Source organism: Eubalaena glacialis, chromosome 8 (assembly GCF_028564815.1).
Source record: "Eubalaena glacialis isolate mEubGla1 chromosome 8, mEubGla1.1.hap2.+ XY, whole genome shotgun sequence".
Classification (NCBI taxonomy): Eukaryota; Metazoa; Chordata; class Mammalia; order Artiodactyla; family Balaenidae; genus Eubalaena; species Eubalaena glacialis.
The window spans coordinates 13,619,677-13,644,707 of record NC_083723.1 but is presented as its reverse complement, the minus strand read 5'-3'; the positions used below and the strand labels follow the sequence as shown (position 1 = coordinate 13,644,707).

Here is a 25,031-nt window from a genome sequence, read left to right as displayed (position 1 = left end):
TGAGAGTACTAACACACATCCTGGAAAATGTACTCAGATTAAATGAGATAATGTGTAGGCAAACACCTGGGAAATAATGCTAGTTCCTTTTCCCTTTCTGGTGCATGCCTGGCATGTATTAGATACTCCATAACTGCTCTGTTTCCTCTGGAGATCTTTAAGGAGAGAGGGATAAGCATCTTCCTGGATGATTTAGAAATTTACCTGCCTAAAGGCAGGAAGTTGGACCAAATGATCCTTTGAGAGTTTTTCAGTTTTAGGAGTCTTTATGTACTGTTTTATTTTGGAAACTAATACAATAGAATTTCTTTCTCTTTTTTAAAAGTTCTTTTGTAGGAAAGATTGGCTAGTCAAGGATGTAGTGTTTAATTCATACTGTCATTTTACACAGTAAAAAGGAAAATGCAGAGTGTCTTGAATGGCTGTTTGAACCATAGAGACTTTTGATGGAAAGTTAATGAGAGCTTAAATTCTGAGTTGGTAACTTCTCTAGGAGATTGGACTGCATGACAGATCACAATGTGTATTCTACACTCAAGCATTTTTATCTAAGTAAAATCAGGGTAAAGTGACTATAAAGGAGGAGCTTAAAGAGGTCACTGAAAGGGCAGTGAGCAGCTTTGAAGAAATAAAGGGAAATAAGGTTTAGCTCAGTTAGTCTTAGTTCTGAACCATGTTCTTCTCACCCATGTTGCCCCCGGACTGGCTGTCGAGAACCATAACCCTGTTTAGTTGTAACTGAGGAATAGTTTCCACGTTAACTTTTGAGAAAATAGTTTAACTTCTGTCTTTCATTGCATGTTCAAGGAGGAGGAGACTTCTGCACTTTTGGCATGAAAAGTTCTAAAATATTAGGAGGATTAATATTTAAATCTGTGTAAAAACGATGCCTTTAAGTAGAGTCAGATGTACTTTTAGTCATCTCTAAGTCATTCCTTTTATAGATTGAGGATAAGCAAGTGCAAAAATAATAAATACTTGGCCTGAAGTCATAGTCACTGGAAAAGAACTTTGAACTTGTAATAAAGCTTACGTTTCTGCTAGTAAATCATAATTCCTGTCCTGAGGGGTAAGAAATGTTGAGAAACTTTTCACTACAGAACTATGGGATGTAATCCTACAAGACTTTCAGAGCCTGATTGAATTACTTTCAGGTTTAGGCACACTGATTCCGATTTTACTATATACCAGAAGTCTTTAGAATTGCTTAGACAACTCTAAATGATACATAAATTCCCATGTCTTAGACCTAATGAAACAGAAACCTGGGATGGTGTTACTTGTATATCTGTATTCTTTTTTTTTTTTTTAATTAATTAATTTATTTATGGCTGTGTTGGGGCTTCATTTCTGTGCGAGGGCCTTCTCTAAATGTGGCGAGCGGGGCCCACTCTTCATCGCGGTGCGCGGGCCTCTCACTGTCGCGGCCTCTCTTGTTGCGGAGCACAAGCTCCAGACGCGCAGGCTCAGTAGTTGTGGCTCACGGGCCTAGTTGCTCTGCGGCATGTGGGATCCTCCCAGACCAGGGCTCGAACCCGTGTCCCCTGCATTGGCAGGCAGATTCTCAACCACTGTGCCACCAGGGAAGCCCTATATCTGTATTCTTGAAAAGCCTTCTGAGTGATTCTGATAATCCACCTGGTTTTGGAATCACTGGTTTAAGTAATAAGAGGTACTGTTAATACTTTGTGAAAAAAAGGCATGTGGTTTCTGTTTCCTTCCTCCATCCATTGCATTCTGGCTTCCATAGCCCCCTCACCAATGAAATTGCTCTTGGGAGGGTTACCAGTGACCTCTTAACTGGAAACTACAGTGGATACTTTTCCTTTCTGTTTGTTTATTTATTTATTTTTTACAGTAGGAACTTATTGGTTATCTATTTTAAATATAGCAGTGTGTACATGTCAATCTCAAACTCCCAGTCTATCCCTCCCCCCACGTTTCCCCCCCGGTAACCATAAGTTCATTCTCTAAGTCTGTGAGTCTGTTTCTGTTTTGTAAATAAGGTCATTTGTATCATTTTCCTTTTAGATTACACATATAAGCGATATCATATATTTGTCTTCCTCTGTCTGACTTACTTCACTTTTCCTTTCTTATCTCACTTTGTGACAGTAGACAGTGTTGGCCACCTACCCCTCCTCGATGCTCTTTTCCTCCTTGTCTCCCGTAATATGTCTTTCGTGGTTTTCCTCCCACATAGCTGTTCTCGCCTTCTCAGTCTTCTTCATGGCCTCCTTTTCCTCAGCCTGCTTTTAAAGTAATGATTGTGCCCAGAATTCTGTGCTTTGACCTCATCTATTTTTTTTACTCTTTTATACTCTCTAATAAAGCAGCCATTTAACCACATGGGACTGTTAAGCATTTGAAATGCATCAAGTTTGGTGAGATGTGCTGTAAGTGTAAAAAGTACAATGCATTTCAAAGACATATGAACAAAACCATGTAAAATTTCTCATTAATAATTTAAAAAATTGATTACATTTTGAAATGATAATATTTTAGATACGTTGTGTTAAATGAAATATATTACTAAAATTAATTACACTGGTTTCCTTTTACATTTTTTAGCATGGCTAGTAAAATTTTAAAAATTACATATGTAGTTTTTATTTTGCTCACCTTATATTCCTATTGGGTAGCACTGTTCAGTATGTTCTTCCTAGATAATATCTCAAACCTAGCGTGGTTTTAACTACCATACATAACGTTTTGACTCTCAAATTTATATCTTTCACCCAGTTCTTTTTCCCTTGGGTTTTAGGTTTGCATATTCAACTCTTGATTGGATATACTCCTTAAACTGAATAAACAAAAAACCAGTTCAGCAGACTTATTTTTCTTTTCCTTTATCCTGTCTCAGTTGAACTATTAACCCAAACCCAGAAACTTAAACTTCTGTCCAAACATTCACTAAGTCTGGGTTCTGTGTTCTAACTCTTGTGACCAGTTGTTCTGTCTTCTTATTCCTACTGCTGTTGACTTAGTTTGGCCTCTGATCTTTTTCATGAATAATTGCAGTAATTTTCTACTTGGTTCCCTGCCTCAACTCTCAAACCTTATGATTCTTATGACTCCTCTCTAATCTACAAAGTGATGCCAGTGATATTTAATTTGTGTTCAATAAAACTGACCTTGGAACTTTATTTTTCTGGAAACCTTTCAGTTATTTCCCATCATAGTTAGGGAAGCAAATAAACAAACCTAACCTCATTAGATATATAATATCAGGCCTTCATGATTTGTCTTTGGTTGCTATCCAGCCTCATTTCTTTCTTTTTTTTTTTTTTGAATTTTTGAATTTTATTTTATTTATTTTTTTATACAGCAGGTTCTTATTAGTTATCCATCTTATACATATTAGTGTATACATGTCAATCCCTATCTCCCAATTCATCACACCACCACCATCCCTCCCCGCCACTTTCCCCCCTTAGTGTCCATACGTTTGTTCTCTACATCTGTGTCTCTATTTCTGCCCTGCAAACCGGTTCATCTGTACCATTTTTCTAGGTTCCACATATATGCATTAATATACGATATTTGTTTTTCTCTTTCTGACTTACTTCACTCTGTATGACAGTCTCTAGATCCATCCATGTCTCTACAAATGACCCAATTTCATTCCTTTTTATGGCTGAGTAATATTCCATTGTATATATGTACCACATCTTCTTTAATCATTCGTCTGTCAGTGGGCATTTAGGTTGCCTCCATGACCTGGCTATTGTAAATAGTGCTGCAATGAACATTGGGGTACCTGTGTCTTTTTGAATTATGGTTTTCTCTGGGTATATGCCCAGTAGTGGGATTGCTGGGTTGTATGGTAATTCTATTTTTCGTTTTTTAAGGAACCTCCATACTGTTTTCCATAGTGGCTGTATCAATTTACATTCCCACCAACAGTGCAAGAGGGTTCCCTTTTCTCCATACCCTCTCCAGCATTTGTTGTTTGTAGATTTTCTGATGATGCCCATTCTAACTGGTGTGAGGTGATACCTCATTGTAGTTTTGATTTGCATTTCACTAATAATTAGTGATGTTGAGCAGCTTTTCATGTGCTTCTTGGCTATCTGTATATCTTCTTTGGAGAAATGTCTATTTAGGTCTTCTGCCCATTTTTTGATTGGGTTGTTTGTTTTTTTAATATTGAGCTGCATGAGCTGTTTACATATCTTGGAGATGAATCCTTTGTCCGTTGATTTGTTTGCAAATATTTTCTCCCATTCTGAGGGTTGTCTTTTCGTCTTGTTTGTAGTTTCCTTTGCTTTGCAAAAGCTTTTAAGTTTCATTAGGTCCCATTTGTTTATTTTTGTTTTTATTTCCATTACTCTAGGAGGTGGATCAAAAAAGATCTTGCTGTGATTTATGTCAAAGAGTGTTCTTCCTGTGTTTTCCTCTAAGCGTTTTATAGTGTCCAGCCTTACATTTAGGTCTCTAATCCATTTTGAATTTATTTTTATGTATGGTGTTAGGGAGTATTCGAATTTCATTCTTTTACATGTAGCTGTCCAGTTTTCCCAGCACCACTTATTGAAGAGACTGTCTTTTCAGCCTCATTTCTTATCATGCCTTCACATTCATTCTTTGCTTCAGTCATCCAAACTAGTTGCAAAGTCTTCTCCAAAATTGTAAATCAATTTTTAATATATCTTAAAAGTCATAGACTTCTTTGAGAATTTGATGAAAGCTATCAAACGTCTTCTAGGAAATTAACACACAGAATTTTTGCATATAGTTTCAGAGGGATCTTGGAATACCTAAAACTGGGACAAGAACTGTAGTTTATATCCTTTTGTTTCCCAGGTATTCCTTCTGCATTGTAGGCCAGTTTTCTTCTTGGTCATTTGTAAGCCTTGATCTCTATTCTGCTAATAATTATTGTGTAACAAATCACCTTGAAACTTAGTGACTTAAAACAAGAGCAGTCATTTTATTAACTCTCTTAGTTTCCATGGGTCAGGAGTCTGGGAAGGGCTCAGTTGGGTGGTTCTGGCTTGGGGTTTCTCAAGCAATTGCAGTCAAAGCAGGAACAGTGGGGGCTGGAGCAGCTTGGGGCTGCCAGGCATCTCCCCATCTAATATCAGGACTTTTTCACATCATCTCTCTGCATGGGCTAGTGTGAGCTTCCTTACAGTATGTGGCAGTCAGACTGTTTATACGGGGGCTCAGGGCTCCACTAACACAAGTGTTCCAGTAAACAAGGCAAAGTCACCAATACATATGTTCTATGACATAGTTGTGGAGGTCATGCTGTAACCCTTCTGCAAAATTTTATTGGTTACAAGCATGTCACAAACGCACCCAGAATGAAGGAGAAAGGAATTAGACTCCACCTGTTGATGGGGACAGGGAATGTTAAGGTACTAAAAGGGCATGTGGAAGGGGATATTGCAGCCATCTTTGGAAAATACAATCTGTCACAGTCTCTCAACATGCTGCAGTGCTATGTAAAGAGCAGGTGGGATTTAGGCACAATCTTTCCACTTTGTGGAGAAATCTGCTAGTAACAATGGACTTCTTGTAGCTTTAAATGATTTTTTCTTGGCTTTGCCTGTGGCAAAAATTGGTTATGGACTAAGCTTTATGATCTCAGTATAAACATTTTCTACTATTAGTGTCTGAACCTAATTATCAAAGAGAGAACCAGAATGAAAGGAACAGAGAAGCTATCTCTTGATACATTAGATAGCAATTTTGAGCGAGTAAAAAAGGATATGTTTTCCACCTTTTAAAATTTATCTCTTAATGACTTGATAATCCATTTGGATGAAACAAATGTACTGCCATAGACAGCAGAAAGTTAAATGTTCTCCTATGCGCTGATGGTTTATTATTGTGTTCCAAGACTGGCCTTAATAGGTCACTGGTTCCATCTAATTTTTGTCATAACTAAATAAGACTAAAATAATTTTTTAAACCAGATCATCTGCTGCATTTATTTGGCTTATTCTGGCAACTCCAGGCATGTGGCCACCACAACTACATAGAGTGATTCTATCCAGTTTATCTTGGAGGGTTCAGGAAGCACTGTATTGGATAACTTGTAACACTGGTGTAGAAAGATTTTTCATTCAAAAGTAATTGCATTCAAAATCCATAGTGTAGTTCTTTGAGACATCATTTATTGATGAGAAATGAAAATTAAATGAAATAGGTAAAATTATAGGATAGGGAACATCCTCAAGGGTTCATCTGTTTTGTTGCTTCTAGGTATGGCTTACCTAAATCATACCAGAAATAGACAACTCTTATAAAGGTCTGGAGCTAATTCTGGAATATGTAAGACTGAGTTCAGAGGAGGCCTGTTAAATACAGGATTGACTATATGCCGATCTTAGTGGGTGTGAAAGTTGTTTCGTCTCAGAAATTAGAGACATTGATGTTTAGTTTAGATTTGTTTTTGCTTTTCTCTGATCCGCTAGCACTGAAAGCTGTAGCACAGAAGCTATAACTAGGAAACTTTTTCTTGAAGAACAACATGGAAAGAAGCAAAACAACTTTTCAAATAGTTTCTTAGGCCATCCCTTAAAATATCACAATTCCCCAACCCTCCATTCCATTTTCTCTCAGTCTAACCCTATTTAAACTCAAGAGGACAGCCAGGCTAGATGATATTTTGGGCATCTCACTGTGGGAGCTAACTCAGAATAATCTAGATGGTATTTAATCTCTGGACAAGAAAATAGTATGTTTGGCGTATTAAGGGATCTTTGAAAATTTGTAATTTTGTCTACTTTAAAAATTTTTTAAATTTTTGAATAAATTTGTGTATTTATTTATTTATTTATTTATGATGTTGCTGTTGCTGTTGTTGTTTTTGGCCGTGCTGCGCAGCATGAGCGATCTTATTTCCCTGACCAGGGATCGAACCTGTGTTCCATGCAGTGGAAGTCTTAACCACTAGACCGCCAGGGAATTCCCAGTTTTGTCTACCTTTTTAATTTAGCAGGCTCCCAGTGAATGGATTCTTCCAGTTATTTTCTGAAAAAGGTTTTGGTTTACATTTTTCAGAGTGGTAAAAGCATGTTTTTCTGTAGATGCATTCGATTGCTTGCCATTCACTTAAATTTTGTAGAACAAACCATCCCACATCAGAACTGATTATTTCTTAATTGTAGCTGTAGAAATGACAAATCAACTCACTCATTTAAAATTTTTGCTCTCTAGTGATTGTCTGTAAAGGAGAGATGATGAATGTTGGAATTAGAATAATACATGGAGGCAAGGTGGTAGTGAAAAGATCAGAAGCTTTGGGGTCAGAATTTCTGAGTTCCAGTTCTAGTTGTACCATTTGCTCTCTGTGACTTTGACAAGTTAATTTATCATCTAAATCTTTCTTTCATCATCTGTAAGATGGAGATACTATTGGTACTTACAGAATTCTTATTGAGAGTTAAATGTAACAGCATGTGTTAAAACACTTTGAAGAGCATGAAGTTGTACATGACATTATGAACATGCAGGAGACCCGAAGCTAGCTTCTTACTGGTTTACTAAATACAGAATAGTTAAGTATCCAGACCTGGTCATGAAACCTTAAGGAAGGTAATTGAATCCAGTAATATAGTAGAGGCAGTGGACTCAGGGTCACTTGGGGTCTCCTTCCGACTTAGCTGCTAAACGCTTGTAACATCTTACGGTATTTAGGTAACCTTGCTGTTCCTCATCTATAACAAGGATTGCTTGCTCCTAAGGGTTGTACAAAAAGTTAGGTACTGGTTTTAAAGTGCAGTATAGAATTTTGCCTTCTGTAAGTCCGATACCTCTAAGTTGTACCTTTAATGTTTGGAAGGGTAGAAAGTTTTAATTTATTATTAGAACGAAATTCTTAGTATTAGGTCAGCAAGCATCCACGTGGGATCCAGAGAATGGCACAAGTCAATTTGTTACGTTTTCTCTTGAGTCGCCTATCTGGGGTGGCAGGTGCATCAGGAGGATGGACTCTTCTCTCCCTCATCTTCTTAAATCTTTCTTTACTTCCCTCCTTCCGGCATCCCAATTTCTTGTGTTTGTGGCTTCTGACTTGTGCTCTGTCGAGGCTGAGAAGGTGTGTGGGTGGGAGATGGGATGGAACTTTGAGCCTTTCAGGATGTGATTAAGAAAAATGAGCTTCCTCTTCCAGGCTCTAGGTGAACATTCTAAAGACTTTCTCTTGTTGGTATTGTGCAACACTATTAGCCTAAATGAAGTGCATTACAATGCTAACTCTCTTTTCCCTGTCTTACCAGGGATCTGTTTGCCAGTAAGTAGCAGAGACTGATCTCTTAACAACTGTATACTTTCCTGCTTCTCTGCCTCCATTGATACGGGGACTTAACTATAGGATCCTTTCAAGTTCTAAAAATATGTGATTTAGGTTGGAGGACTCCATAATGTCACTGAGGCACATAGGTGATGGATTTTGTTATGCCTATTTATAGGTGAAAAAGTGAAGGCACCTACTAGTAGAATTTACAGCTTTGAGTTCCGTGTTTTAGCCATTCAACAGAGCTTCCTTCATGTAGGGGAAATGTTACTCTGTGAAAATTTGTATGTGACTGTGCTAAAAGCATATTCTTTAGCATCAGTGAATGGCTCAAGTAGATTTTGTGCTTGGAACAGAAGGTTCAGATACTGTGTAGTTCCAGAGTCTGTGCTCATAAAGTGTGAAGGCAGTCACTGTGGTGACTGTGTTCTTCCTAGTCACTAAAACCCTCGTTTGATCTGAATATACCACTTTTTGTTCTCTGTGCTGCTCTTTCTATTTCTACTAAAGATGCTTTTCCTAACTAGGGCTGCAAGTCATACTTACGGTGGCTTTCATAATCAAAATATTACCGTCATATTAAGAAGCTTAATTTCCTATTGATTTTCCCCCCAATTGATTTAATTTAACCCCTCCCTCACCCAATCAATAATCCAAGTCTATGAATTCAAATTTCTAAGTATCTCTTGAATACATACCTTCCCTCTTTCCTCTGTCCTTGATTGAGGTTCCCATCTTGGCTCTCTCCCCTGAGCCCCTGTCAAATCTTTCTGATGGGTCTTCTAGAGCACTACACCAAGTGTCTTAAAAAAGTCACATTTGTGCAGCCTTTTACATTCATAAAAAGGTTTTTTATATACCTTTTCTTATTTAATCTTCATACCAACTGATGAGGTAGATTTTGTTATTAGCAAGATTTTACAATGGACCAAAAACTAACAAAGGCTAAGAACTTGCCAAAGGTTATGCAGTTAGTAAATAGTAGAAGAATTCATATTTCAGAAAGTAGATCATTAAAAAATTCATGTGCCCTAGAGTAAAAACAAAATTTTCTATAGATTACATTTGTATAATGAATGCCTCATTTTGAAATAAAAATATGACATAGAGACATGGACATATTTAACAATAACTTTTTATTTAACAATAATGAAGCCAACTACTTTAAAAAAGTTTTAACATTTTTTGTTGTTTTATGAAGTGATTAGGTTGAGTAATATGACTAAGGAGAAAAATTCTTGGTGACTTTTCAAATTCATGCCTCTTTATTGAACGTGTGCCAGAACTGATTTAAAGTTTCTTATGTACTTTTTAACCAGACAAGGTTTTAAGGAATAACTTAGAAAAACACATCATTTTTCTTTTTCATTTGGCAAACTCTGAAAGTAGTGAGAATAGATATGGAGAAATGAATGAAATGTTAAAACAGTCTTAAATTGTGTTTGGGAAATAATCTTTTTAAATTCTTAATTTTATAATTTAGGAGATTGTGATGTAAAGGAAACAAATGAACACCTTTATAGGTGGTTTTCTATTTTTTCCCCTTCTTCTCTAGATTGCATAATTTTCTAAAAATAAAAACCATTTTGAAATTGTCAAACTTTATTTTTTAAAGAACTAATTCAGATTCTACTTATCAACTTTAAAATTTTAAAACAATTTTGTACTTACAGAAAAGTTGCAAACATAGTACAGAAAGTTCCTATACCCTTCATCCAGTTTCCTCTAATGTTAACACTTTACAAAATCATAGTACAATGATCAAAACTAAGAAATTAACACTGGTATGATACTATTAAGTAAACTCCACATTTTATTCAGACTTCCCTACTTTTTCCACTAATGTTCAGGTTTTACCTGTAATGAGTTTTTGAATACATGAATGAATAGGGGATGAGAAAATATATGAAAATAACATTGAAACAGTGAGAATGGAGAGATACACAAATGAATATGTAAAGTGAATGATCGGGAAGACTCTTAATATTTTTATATTATACTTTGTCCTCTAACTATAACTCTCTGTCTTAACTCTTAAGTAGAATCTTCTTTTTCTTGTACTTTTGTTGATGAGAGGCACACTCGTTTTAGTTTTATAGGAAAATCATCATAAATTGCTCTTACAAAAAGGTTACATCAACTTATCAAAAGAACCGAATACACTTAAAGCAGTTTCTAAGTGACCATGAAAAAAAAACATTCTACTATTGATTTCTAGAATTAAAATTTAATAAAATAAAAATTTTACTTCATTTCCAAAAGTCTACTTATAAGTTTAAATCCACTTCTTCCAACAAATTATGATGAGATTCTAGGGCATATTGCTTAACAAGGTCAGTTAGTTACCCATTTTTCCTCAAATATATTTTTACTAAAGATTGTGAGTGATGAATTCCTATACCCATTGACATAAAAAGTACCACCCCATTTATCCCAGATTTGAGGAGAAGAGGCACATTGGTTAGTACTGTTACGGCATTAGGGCTCCTATGGAGCTCCAGATGTAGAAGGGGAGTTTGATTCCATGAGTACACACAGCCCCTTCTCTGATTCTGCCTGATTGCACGTGGGAATACCTAGTCACTTCACAGCCACAATGTGATTCTCTGTGGGATTTTCTGCTTGCTAAATGGTAATTTATTTTCACTTTCTTATTCCTCTGGCATGCTGACAATTCTTAGATGACAGGAATATGATTTTGAGGGATTTCCAAAGTATGAGCATAGTCATCTCTGACTTACAGTAGAATACAAATGGTACATTTTCTTTAATTATCGCTACCAAGCAGCCTTGAATGAAATGTAACTTCTAGAGTTCCCACTAAATACATGTTCTTTAGCAGGGCTTTAAAAAGATTTTTTAAATTTATTTTTATTTATTTCTATTTTTCTGCTTTAATTACCAGCATTATAATGGTATTTAAAAAATAAAACAGCTTTATGGAGATACAATTCATATACCATATAATTCACCCATTTAAAGTGTATAATTCAGTGTTTTTTAGTATATTCACAGAGGTGTGCAATCAACTTTAGAACATTTTCATCATCCCCAGAAGAAACCCCAGGCCCATTAGCAGTACTCCCTATTCCTACTTGCCCCTAGCCCCCAGTTCTACTTTTTCTCTCTGTGGTTTTGCCTATTATGGATGTTTCATAAAAATGATATCATATAATATGTGACATTTTGTGACTGGTTTCTTTCTCTTAGCATACTGTTTTCAGAATTCTTCCATGTTGTAGTATGTATTAGTACTTTGTTTTTATTGCCTGAAATACCCCGTCATCTGGCTGTACCACACTTTATTTATCCATTTACCAGTTGATGGACATTTGGGTTTCTTCCACTCTTAGGATATTGTGAATAATGCTGCTATGGAAATGTGTGCATATGTTTCTTGGGAGAACATATGTTTTCATACTCTTGGGTATGTACCTAGAAGTGAAGTTTCTGGGTCATATGGTAACTCTATATCTAAGTTTTTGAGGAACTGCCAGCCTTTTTCCACAGTGACTACACCATTTTACAATCCTACTAGTGGCATATGAGTTTCGATTTTTTTCACATCCCTGCTAACACTTGTTATTATTTCTCTTTTTCCTGATAGCCATTCTAGTGGGTGTGATGTGGTATCTCGTTGTGGTTTTGATTTGCATTTCCCCGGTGACTAATCATGTTGAGCATCTTTCAATGTGCTTATTAGCCATTGGTATATCTTCTTTGGAGAAATGTGTATTTAAACCCTCTGCTTATTTTTTAATTGGGTTGTCTTTATTGTTTTGAGTTATAAGCACATTGTGGTTTTCATTTGCATTTCCCTGATGGCTAATGACGCTGAACATCTTTTCATATGCTTAATGACCATTTGTAGATCTTCTTTGGAGAAATGTCTATTCAATTCTTTGCCCATTTAAAAAGTGGTTATTTGTCTTCTTATTGAGTTGTAAGTATTCTTTATAAATTCTGTTTATAAGTTCCTTATCAGATATGTGATTTGCAAAAACTTTCTCCCATTTTTTATCTATTCATTTCCTTGATCATTTACTTTGAAACACATGTGATTTTTATTTTCATGATGTACCATTTATCTTTTTCTTTTGTTGCTATTAGGTGTCATATCTAAGAAATCAATGCCAAATTGAAGATCATGAGGATTTACTCCTATATTTTCTTTTGTTTTATAGTTTTAGCTCTTATGTTTAGGTCTATGGTCCATTTAGAGTTAATTTTGTATATAGTGTGAAGAGGGAGTCCAGCTTCATTCTTTTGCATTCTTTTCACCAATTTTTGCGGACTATTCCTTCCCCATTGAATTATCTTGGTATGCTTGTCAAAACTGAATTGAAGGTGAGAATTTCCATAGTCTGTATATCTGCCTTGTGCCATCCATGCTGCCTTGTTTACAGTAGCTTTGTAGTAAGTTTTAAAATTGGGAAGTATGTGTCCTCCACCTTTGTTCTTCTTTTTCTAGATTGTTTTGGCTATTCTTTGTCCCTGGAATTTCCATATGAATTTTAGGATCAGATTTTATTTCTGCAAAAAAAGGCACCTAGGATTTCAACAGGTGAAACTGTACAGAATCTGTAGATCAATTTGGGAGTATTGCAGTATTAACAATTTTAAGTCTTTTGAGTCATGACAATGGGATATCTTTCCATTTATTTAGATCTTCTTTAATTTCTTTCAACAATATTTTGTAGTTTTCAGAGTTTAAGTTTATACTTCTTTTGTTAAATTTATTCCTAAGTACTTTATTCTTCTTGATGCTATTGTAAATGAAATTGCTTCTTAATTTCATTTTTGGTTTATTTATTGTTATTGTGTAGAAATAAGATTGATTTTTGTATAATGCCTTGTATCTTGCAAACTTACTGAACTCACTTATTAGTTCTAACAGTTTTTTTGGTGGATTTCTTAGGATTTTCTATATACAAAATTATGTCACCTGCAAATATAGTCTTATTTATTTCTTTCCAGCCTTTTATTTATTTTTCTTTCCTAATTACACTGGTTAAAACCTCCAGTATAATGTTTAATTGGAGTGATGAGAGCAGACATCCTTGTCTTGTTCCTAATGAGGCCAAGCATTCAGTCTTTCACCTTTAACTATGAGGTTAGCTGGGGTTTTTTTTTTTTTTTTGTCACATTTGCCCTTTATGAGATTGAAGAATTTCACTTCTATTCCTAGTGTGTTGGTGTTGAGTATTTTATCATGAAGTGTGTTGAGTTTTATCATATGCTTATGTTGATTGATATTCAAGTGTTAAACTAACCTTCCATTCCTGAGAAGAATCCTGATTTGTCATGGTGTATAATCATTTTTATATGTTGCTGGATTCAATTTGTTAGTATTTTGTTGGGATTTTTTGGTATGTGTTCACATTCATCAGAGATGTTGGTCTATAGCTTTATTTTCTTTTGATGTTTTTGTGTGGCTTGACCTCAGTTTTTACTGGCCTTATAGAATGAGTTGAGAAGTGTTTCTTCTCTTCCAGGTTTCAGAAGTATTTGTAAAGAGGTGGAATTCACTAGCAAAGCTAAAAAAAGCTTTTTGTTGTTGTTGGAAGTTCAATTACTAATTCGGTTTCTCGCCTTGTTATATGTCTGTTCAGTTTTTCTATTTATTCTTTAGTCAGTTTCAGTAGTTTATGTCTTTTTAGGAATTTGTCCATTTCATCTAGATTATCAAAGTTGTTGGTATACAATTTTCCATTGTATTCCCATGTAATACTTTTTATTTCTGCAAGGTTGTTAGTGATGTTCCTTCTTTCATTCCTGATGTTAGTAATTTGAATGCTTCTCTTTTCTTTTTCCTGGACAGTTCAGTTGAAAGTTGGTCAGTTTTACTGATCTTTTCAAAGAGCCAACTTTTTGTTTTGTTGATTTTCTCTATTGGAATTCTATTCTGCATTTCATTATTTTTTGCTCCAATATGTATTTCCTTCCTTTTGCTTGCTTTGGGTTTAGTTTACTCTTCTTGTTTTCAGTGTCTTAAGGTAGAAGGCTAGGTAATTGATTTGAGATCTTTGTTCTTTTTTAATATAGGTATTTACAGTTCTAAATTTCTCTCAAATACTGCTTTAGCTGCATCCATAAATATTGGTATGTTGTGCCCTTATTTTCATTCATCTTGAAGTATTTTCTAATTTCTTGTATAATTTCCTCTGTTACTCATTGGTGTTTTGGGAGTACGTTGTTTACTGTCCACATATTTTTGAGTTTCTCAGATATGCCCGTTATTGATTCTAATTTCATTTCATTGTGATGTGAGAACATGTTTTGTATGAACTCACTCATTTAAAATTTATCTTAGCTTGTTTTCTGGACTAGGATATGGTCTGTCCTAGAGAGTGTTCCATGTGCACTTGAGAATGTGCATTTTACATCTATTAGGTATACTTGGTTTATGGTGTTGTTTAAATTTTTTATTTCTTTTTTGATCCTCTATCTAGCTGTTCTGCTCACTATTCATATTTCAGTATTGACATCCCTACTGTTATTCAGGAAGGGTTTATTTCTCCCTTCACATCTGTCACTTTTGCTTTTTGTATTTTGGTGGTTCAATTTTTGGGTGCATGTATGCTTTTAATTGTTATATCTTCCTGATGCATTGACCCTTTTCCATTATAAAATCTCTCTCTTTTTCTCTAGAGCTTTTTTTGTTTTAAGTTTATTTGTCTGATATTAGGATAGCCACTCCAGCATTCTTATGGCTGCTGTTTGCATGATATATCCTTTCTCATGCTTTTATTTTCAGCCTATTGATATCTTTGAATCTAAAGTGTGTTAGCAAGCCTCTTTAAATTAGTATTTCACGAAACTTATTTGGCACAAATGGTCATTTTTAACAGTGACAATGTTGTCTTCTAATATATGGATGACAATATTTATTTAATGTTCATACATATCATGCTATTATTCTGGATAATGTATTGATGTTTTTAGAATATTGGGTATAGTCTCTGCTTTTCAGGAGATTTAAAATGTAATATAAAGGATTTATTATATGATTTGTTCCTACTGGTCTGAGAAGTATAGAAAACTTCTCAAGAAATGTGATTATATTAATATTATAGTAAGAAAGCAGATGATGTCTATAAACTTAAATTTGAACTTACCTCTCACTTTTAATACATTAAATAATCTTAAATCCAAATGACGGTATTAATTTTAAATTTACGGATTCACGCCACTACAAGTTTTGCCAATAATAATAGTTAGAAGGCCCCCAGAAGTTTCCAATTTTTATGGCAATATCTTCCTTGAAATTGTGTTGAAAAGCAGGGAAAAAAGTTTAGTTGCTATACAGTCTCACTTACTTGCTTTAAACAAATTTAGCTGTCTTGTAAGATGATTAACATAGTTTATGTATGGGCTTCAGAAAAGGAAAAATTAGCTTCTGAAAATGACTGAACAACAGCTGGAATTAATGAATACGGAAGTGAATGAATGAATATATCAACTAGGTGAAATATAGGTTTTTTAGGCATTACGTACAATGAAAGACTTGGCAGAATTCAAGGTAGTGAAAAATAGGAACTATCTGATACAACAATGATTAATAATAATGTTGATGAAAAATTTGATAGCTAATTTTTATAGGGCACTTATTGTTTGCCTGGTACTGTTCTAATATCTTTACATATGGGTCAAGGATTGGATTGTCAATAAGACCGACATCAATCGGTATCAAGCTTTACTTGTAATTTTAAGGATTCAAGCAATCAAAAGGCACAGGAGAAGCAGAAGGAGCTCCTGGACATTGAGAGAGGCCCCCCCATGCCTTTCTTCTCACAATAACAGAATTCTCAACCCCAGAGCAGTAGATGAGATCTCAAATGGAGTACATGGGTTACCTCATATTACACGAAACTGATGGGCTATTGGAACATTTCCATTTTATACCCAGATAGTTGCATAGCTCATGCCTTATGCCCCATAAATCTATAGATGCTAGGTTTCTTTACCGTAGTAATTCTAAAGCAGGAGTATCCTGCTAAAAGCCTTTTATAGATAAATACTGTCTGTTTGTTTTATTTTTTAAAGCAAATACCATTAGTGTATTTGCCAGTTATTAACATGCTTATAAGGAGATTAGACCAGATCTTCTGCCCTCTTCTTTCCTGGGAGAACCTCCTAACCCAACAAGAAAAAAATACTTCTTTAACTCTTTCCTCTCCAACAGGTGAACTCATTTAAATTCAAATTCAATTATTTACTTTTTTTGGTATAAATAATGTAAAATATATTCAGAAGGAACTTCAGACATGTTTTTAAAAATCTTTTATTTCATTTGGTTTGGTTTAGTTTGGTTGGTAGGGGGTGGGTTCAGAAAAATAATAAATATACAGCAAATGTAAATATATCCTTACCACCAACAGATATCCACAACAGCAATTTGTTGTATTTCTTGTGTGTGTATGTGTGTGTGCACATGATATACAATTCTTTCTTTTATTTGACCTTAGGATATTTGTGAACTCATATGATGGTTTTAATTTTCAGTTTCTCTGTTTTTCTCAACCTAACCCTAAAATCAGGATGGAGATCCAGTTCGTCCAGGAGTGGCCATGACTGATCTTGCCACTGGCCTTTATGCATATGGAGCCATTATGGCTGGATTGATACAAAGATATAAAACCGGAAAAGGACTGTTCATTGATTGTAACCTACTGTCATCCCAGGTACCAATCCAAATAACATTTTAGATAGTGGCATAAAAACATGTATCTGTGTTACACTTTTTCATATCAAATCCTGTGGTCACATGTGCAAAAACAAAAAACAAAACAACAGAATTTCCCCCACCCCCCAAAAAAACACAAAACAACAACAGCAAAAGCTGTTCTGTTTTGGTGTCCCTGATATTGTCATATTAAAATAAATGGACCACGAAGATTTTGTTATAATGTAGACATTGCTATTGAACCAGAATTTTAAAGACTGTTTTTATTAGAATAGGTCTATTACTGTTTTTGAGACAGGAGTACAGTTGTTTCTATTTCATTGTCATGCGAGCTCTGTAACTTCTTTTTAGCAGAGTTTATTCATCTTTTTTGTGCTATGGACCCTTTGGGTAATCTGGTGAAGTCTGTGGACCTTTCCTCAGAATTATGTTTTTAAATGCATAGAATGAGATACTTAGGATTACAGAGGGATTACATTATTTCAATGTAAAAACCAATTTTGTGTTATAGTACATATGATGTTTTATTAATACATTAAAACAGGATATCTGTTAGTGGATTCAATAACTGTTGCAATTTTGAGGTAGTGTTGAACATAAATGATATTTTGAGATATCTGCAACTATAATGTAAGAAAATATGTAGAATATTTACTGATGATCAAGTCATACTTAGGTACTGAAAATACTCCTGTGGTTTGTTGTCTACATTCATAAAAATGCTGAATTTTAGTTAGAGGTTGATGAAAATAAAGATATAATTTTTTTTTCCATTCAAGTTAATTACTTCCCAAAGTTCTTTCCATAAGCTCCAGATTAAGAACCCTTGGTTTAGATAGCTATCAGTTATGTTATGCTAAATACTAAGCTGGTGGAATAAAAGGGTTAACTCACTCTCAGATTGACACTTTGCCTCCTTTTCACTGGATCAGACCTAGATGCTGTACCATATGTGGAAGTTGATTTTGAATAGGTAATTTTTCAAGGAGGGGGAAAAAAAGAAAATATCTAACTTGTGCAAGGAGACATTTTACTGTGGGAAAAATTACTTCATAGACAAAGACCTCAGTTGGGAATTTCAGATTTAAATGGCATACATGGGAAAACAGTAATCTTGGAACTCTGCTTTGGAGATTTTTTCTTTTAGACAAAATTAAGGTAGTGCATAGAAGTAAAAAAACATTAATATGATTGAAGGTGAAATACTATTTATGAGTTTTCAACACTAGCTTTGAGTCACAGTCAGAGTTTTAATGGTTATAATAAAAGGATAAAAGAACTCTCTCCAAATGAATGATCTCTCTTCTTAACAGAGAAGCAGATGTCAGGTCTGGGAAGAAGCTGAAAGTTTTTTCCTTCCTCCCCTAATTATATAGCTGTAAGGAACCCGAGGTAGGTTAAGTGATTGGGTAAAATTGCACATCCAGTAAATATGGAAGCCGTGAAGATTTCATAGGTGTGTGACCTATGCAGTCACAGAAGGCACTAGGCTTAATTTAAATGCTCTGCTGTCACTGCCTTGAAATTCTTAATATTTTTTTGAATGAGAGGCCCTACATTTTTCATTTTGCACTAGTACTTACAAATTATGTAGCTCGTCCTGTATTTGGGGCTCTGCTTAGGTCTTCAGATCTCTACCTAGACTGCTTTTCTTATAATATGTCAATGACGAATTAATTAGCTTTGGAAAAAATTCTCTTGTAGAGTATTATAGAGTTGAATTCTCTTCTAGCACCTAACACAGTGATTCACAATCTGGAGGTGTGTGGTTCCATGGGGGTGGGCATGGAGGTGGGTGGAATCACTGGTAGGGCTGTTTCAAAGTGAGGGTACAGTAAATGCAAACTCATGCACACTTTGGGTTTGTGTCTATATTTGTTGTTCATGTTGCTCCTTGAGGCTGTAAGTTCCATGTGTGCAGGAATAATGTTTGTTCTTGCTTATAGCGGTATCCTCAAAGCCCAGCCCAGTATTTGTCAAATAGCAGGTCTAACAATCTTTGGAGATCAATCAGAGAATCACTGTTACCAGTGGGTATGCCTCATAACCCTTAAACTTGCTTAGGGAAAAATAGAAAAAAGTAGAGAATCATCGACTTAGGATAAGTCCTTGATAAACAACTAATGATGAAATGATTTGCTTTTGCCAAACATGGTAGCGGTGATTTAACCTATTGTGCTGTAGCTAACCCAGTCAAAGGTAGCTAAAATTATTAGTGTATTTAAGGCTCATTAGCTACCTTTTAATAATTGACATATAACATTATATTAGTTTCAGGTGTAAACATAATGATCCAGTATTTGTATGTATTGTAAAATGGTCACCTCAATAAGTCTAGTTAGCATCCATCACCATATATAGTTACAAAAATTTTTTTTCTTGTGATAACTTTTAAGATCTACTCTTTTAGCAACTATCAAATATGCAATATAGTGTTATTAACTGTAGTCACCGTGCTGTACATTACATCCCCATGACATTTATTTTATAATTGCAAGTTTATACCTTTTGATGCCCTTCACCCATTTTGGCCATTCCCTATCCCTCACCTCTGGCAACCACCAATCTGTACTCTGTAGCTATGAATTTGGTATATTTTTTAAATAAAAATTTCAAAAAATTTTAGATTTTATATATAAGTGAGATCACATGGTACTTGTCTTTCTCTGTCTGACCTATTTCACTTAGCATAATGCCCTCAAGATCCATCTATGTTGTCGCAGAGGGCAAGATTTCCTTCTTTTTTATGAATGAATAATATTCCAGTGTATGTACATACCACATTTTCTTTATCTCTCCATCCATTGATGGACAGTTACGTTGTTTCTGTATCTTGGCCATCGTCATTAACTACCTTTTAACAATAAAAATCTGTTATGCCTTATTTTAGAGCTTTGCACTTACACATCTCCTATTTTATTTTGCTCTCATAATTATCATTGGTGGTACGTAGGTAGATCAGGTATTTCTATTCTCATTTTACTTATAAGAAAACTGAGGCTAAGAGAGGTTGACCTACTTGGGCAGCAGAGTCACAGCAAGACCTCTGGTTTCTGACATCCTGAATCATTCTCTTTCCCCTGCTTGATGAAGGGAAAGCTTTGACACTGAGGGACAGACAAGCTCCAGCTTTCCTGTGGTGAAGCTAAAGGGGAGGAAGCAAATTGAGTAAGAGGCAGGGGAAGCAAAAGAGCACTCAGTAATAAGGAAACACATAGTAAGACTGCCCCCACCTCCCAGAAGCATGCCAAGAGCTACAGGAAGAGAGTGCCGCAGAGTGGGCTCTTCTGGGTCATTATCTAATCATGTTTAGAGCCACTGAGTGAAAGCCATCATGGACTTTAACCTGATGGACAAGTGTTTTTGTTGAAATATGAGAATTTTGAGAAAAAATAGCATTTGGAGTCATGGGATGACTGGATTTTTTGTTTCAGCTCTGGTCCACTGAACACTAACTGTGTCCCAGGCTCTGTGCTAGGTAGCTTGGGGTGGGAGGTGACACAGCTGTTCAGAGTTTACTAGTAGAGGCAGCCAAGTTGTATGGGAAAGCTGGAGGTGATATATAGTTCCCTGTGGTTCCCTAACGGGGTTGCAGAATGTGGTTGGGCCTCATATATCACGCTTAGGAATCTGGATTTTAACTTTTTAAGGCTTCTGTTTATAATTTCTGTTAGGTGATGGTCTTTCAACCAAAGACTATGTCTCCTTGGATACTTGCTACCGTTGCCACATTCAGAATGACCTCTGAGCTGTGAACAGTGTTAGAGAGTTTCAAAGGGCAGTGGTACAGGTAATAATTTATGCTGAAGCCTTCCTGAAGTGCAACACAATGGGTGATAAGAGCCTTTTCATTCTCTGAACCCACTACAGCCTAAGCTCTGTTTTTCTTTGATTCTTTGCCTCTGCCCTGTTCTTTGGCTCTGGACTCTCTCTTTTCTTCTCATGTGTGCTTCTCTAGCCTTGGGCATCTCTTTTCTCTGTCTTTTTTTTTTGCTTGTCTTTCTTTCCTTTCCTGTTTTCATTCCTATTCTGTGCTTTCTGCCTTTCTCCTTGTCTCTCCCCTTTTCTCCATTCTTCACTGTGAAGAGCTAAAGTTTTAGCAATTCTTGTTCCAGATCTTACATCCTTCTACTGTACCACCCAGGAAAGTTTCTGAATTTTTCAGTAGTTCCCATGGAAGAAAAAGGAAGTGCCCTTTCCTAGAAGTCCCAGAACACAAGACTGTGACTGTTAAGTGACTGGGTTAAGTGAACTATTCCTGAACCAATTAATGAGACCTGAAAGATAAAGTATATTGATTGGCTTAAGCCATTCCTGATACAAGGGACAGGGTTAACTCCACCCAAACCACATGGCTTTGACTGGGGAGAGGTGATTTCCTTGAAGAATGGTGGAGTTATTTTTTGGCCAGAGGAAGGGGAAAAGGATCATGGGGAGCCAATCAACAAATGTTCACTATACTAACGTACTGGGTTGTTTTGAAGTTCTAGTGCAACAAAGGATATGGCAAATTCTTTGTCTATTAGAAAGTATTCTACTGATGAGTAGCATTAATTTTATTAGGTTATTGAAAAAATATTTCACAATGTTAGAAATATGCTGAGATTAAAAAGATGGTTATTGACATGATTTTATCATAATTATTATATCTTTTCATATTAGAGAAATCTTGACTAACTTCACTTAGTTTGTCAACTTAAGATAACATTTGTAGATTTTAGATCTAAAAACCAAACCACAAAATGATTAAAATCTGCTTTATGTAAATGGGAAGTGCTATTTCTGGATACTTTTCAAAGTAATGTAATAGGAAACTTCACCTTTTAAAAAATGTATTCATTTTCTTTTTTTTATATAAATGTTCACTTGCATTAAGCAGATAACATTTGAACTTAATTTCAGCTGCCTGGCAAATGACTGCCATTTCATGCAGTGTTAAAACACATAGTTTTTACTCATTTTGATTGCATTGCATAGGATGACCAATGAATGATTATAACATTCAGTATCAGTTGCTAAAAATGAAATTTTGTACGCCCTCTCTTAGAAGTGATCTAATGTACAATAGACAAATTGCACTTGATTTGAATAGTAGCTAATAATTAACTCAGAAATGATTGCCTCAACCACAACAAAACCATTTCACCGTAGAGACATGACAGTTGTCAGGATGTGGTTTGTAGTGGGCACCAAATTTTTTGTAGTTTCAAGGCTATAAACTTTTAACCCTTGTCATAAAATTCTTTGATTTTTTTTTCTTAGTCTTAATATGATTTAAAGTTGTCAACTGAAGATTGTCTGATGTCAGCATCTAAACAGTATTCTTTACATGATGTTGGTAAATAACAAGGAAGTGGGTTTGGATGTGGTTCCAGTTATTCTGTTGCGCGTGTTCTTCTGTTGTGGCTTACAGAAATATCTTTTGAAAGTTTTAATATCCTTCCTGTACTTAATTGCAACCAGGCTCCCCTAATTACTACTACAATGAGTTAGTTTTTTTTAGCACCAAACTTCTATAATTATTTTCACATATAGAATGTTTCGGCATTTTTTATTTCACCTTTTTTTCCTTGTTTGTAGATTGTTCATATTTAGGCTAGATGAGATTTTAACTCATTATTATAGCACAGTTTTATGGATAAACTTTTGAATTCAAACAAGTATAATAATCTGATACTTTTGTGTCTTTAGATACACCTGTGTTTTTGCTTTTCCTATTTAGCCTATACCTTTAAAAATTTATTGAGGTATATTTTACATATCATAAAATTCATCCTATTTCAGGGGTGACCGTTTAACAGTCTTTAGTGAATTTAGTGAATTTTGCAACCATCACCATAAATCAGATTTTGAAATGAATACTTTATAGTCACCTCTGGTCTGGGTCTTACCCATGAGGCTAGAATGCACCAGTTTTGACTGGGGAGGGATGTAAGGCTGGGCTGACTCAGAAGAATTCAAGGGCTATTAAGATTTCTGTGAGCCCTAGAAAATTTTGCCTTTACGGGTCCTTTCCTCCATAAAAATGTTAAGAATTATATTTGTAACTGCATTTGTATAAAGATGAATATAACTAATTATTGTGTGTTTACTGGTATTACATATTCATTTTTTTCTTCTGATTTTAAAATAAATTAAAATTAAAACATTTTTGTGTACCCCTAAAGTATTGTGGGCCTTAGGCACTCTACCTAATTAATAAGTCAGCTCCGGAAGAATTACCTTGAGAACAGTCTCAAATGTCCCAATCTGTGAGGAAAGACAATCCTGTATACAGGAAGGAAGTGGAGGCTGAAAGTTGAGATTATCCTGAAGGGTAAATAGAGGGTGGAAAGATGGAGAAGCAGCAGTCTGTGACCAAAGAAGTTGAGAGACTGGAGTAGGGAGAGGAAAAAAAAAAAAAAAAAGGATAATATCAGAAAGTTGAAGAAATCTGGGAACTACAAATTTGCATTTGAATTTCCCTGAGGAGCCTAATGCATTCCTGTCTTGAAGGCTCATGCCAGCCTGACAGTCTTTAGTTACTTGTGGCCAATTTTTAATCCTCTTCTAACTTCAGTTCTTTAATTCTCTAAGACCTCCCGCTGCTCTATCAATTTAATTTCAGGGGATATATGAATATTAACATTTAACTAATATTAAGATGAGTAAGTAGGTAGATAAAGACACACACAAAAAATGAAAAATCAGATGACTTCCAAAGAAAACTGCAAAGATTTTAGATAATCTATTATTTTCTGTTATTATTTTATACTATTGGTTGGATTGAATACAAGTTGACTGCATTACAAAACACGGTTCACTATTTTTTTTTAAAGAAGATTCAGCAAAATATAAGTGTATTGAGAGGATGCTCTGGTTTTATATAACTGAAATCTTTAGTTATATTTGTGGACATGTCATATTTTTATATCACATGAGCCATAATGAGGGAAACCAGGGCTTTTAACTTGTAATTGATAATTACTAGTGGGAGAATATCTCAAAGGAGAATAGAATAAAACCAGAAGACAAATTTCATTGTGATCTAATTTAATTCTCGTTAGATACTTTAAAACAATTTGGTGCTTTCAAAATGTTCTGAAAAATAGAAACATAATTAAGATAAAGATATAAAAGAAATAGGAGGAGAAAGAGCCATTGGTGTTGACGGATATTCCCCAAATTTAGATTTTGTCTTTGAAGGATCTTGTAGAATAGTGAACTTAATTGACTGTTCCTAAAGGTGGGTTTAACAGTCTTAGAATCACCTCTGTTCTCTATTACTAGAGTAGAACAATTTGTTTTTGTTGCTAAGTTAATCACTTCCGCCTACATCTTGGTACTTTCTAGGGTCAGAAAATTTTATGTAGAATAAAATGTAGTAATTACATCCTTCTATATTTGCTAATTAATGGTGACTCTTTACCTGTCCTAAGTTATGGACCAACTGATTCCCAGTGGAATCTATTTGGCCCCAACTATTATGTCATCATTGCAGCTAAAGGATAAGTAAACCACTGGCAGCAAGCATAGTGACTGAGATTTAATTTCCAGGGAAATCACTTTGGTTCTTCACAGAATGTTTATGAGGCATAATGCCGAATAATTTTTTAATTTTTTCGTAGCCTAGAGTCATTATATACCACCAAGGTAAAATAAGATCTTGATTAGCTGAAGGGCTTAGAAATTTTGATATTCTGGTTGATTTCATTTTCTAGTTAATTGAGGGCTAAAAGGAAACTGCTTTGGTTTCAGCCATTTTTATAGAAAATCTTCTAAAATGCTTAGTTTACTTTTCCATTATGGTAAATACCATATACTAAATATATTTTCACTTTAAAGTTATGATTTTGGTCTCTATTTTTTAAACCTATTGATACTCACTTTAGGGACTAAGAAATTAAGTTGAATCTGCACTCACGGAATTCATCCATCATCCATCCATTATCCATCTTTCCATCCATCCACACTTGTTTCTTATGCCAGATTATACAATAAATGATAAACAAGGCAGCAAGTTTCCTGCCCCATGGAATTTACATTGTAGTTGTATATACAGACAATAAACAAGTAATAGTGACAAATTTGCATAAGGATATGCAACAGTTTCATAAA

At 35.0% G+C, this 25,031-nt stretch overlaps 1 protein-coding gene across 1 annotated transcript in view; it reads left to right on the top strand.

Annotated features, from left to right (window-relative positions):
* The window catches only part of SUGCT (succinyl-CoA:glutarate-CoA transferase), a 697,612-nt gene that overhangs the window by 80,683 nt on the left and 591,898 nt on the right, over positions 1-25,031 (top strand). The window contains exon 8 of the mRNA XM_061197569.1: positions 16,789-16,932. Coding sequence (XP_061053552.1) covers positions 16,789-16,932 — 144 coding nt within the window. The remainder of the gene's footprint in view (positions 1-16,788; positions 16,933-25,031) is intronic.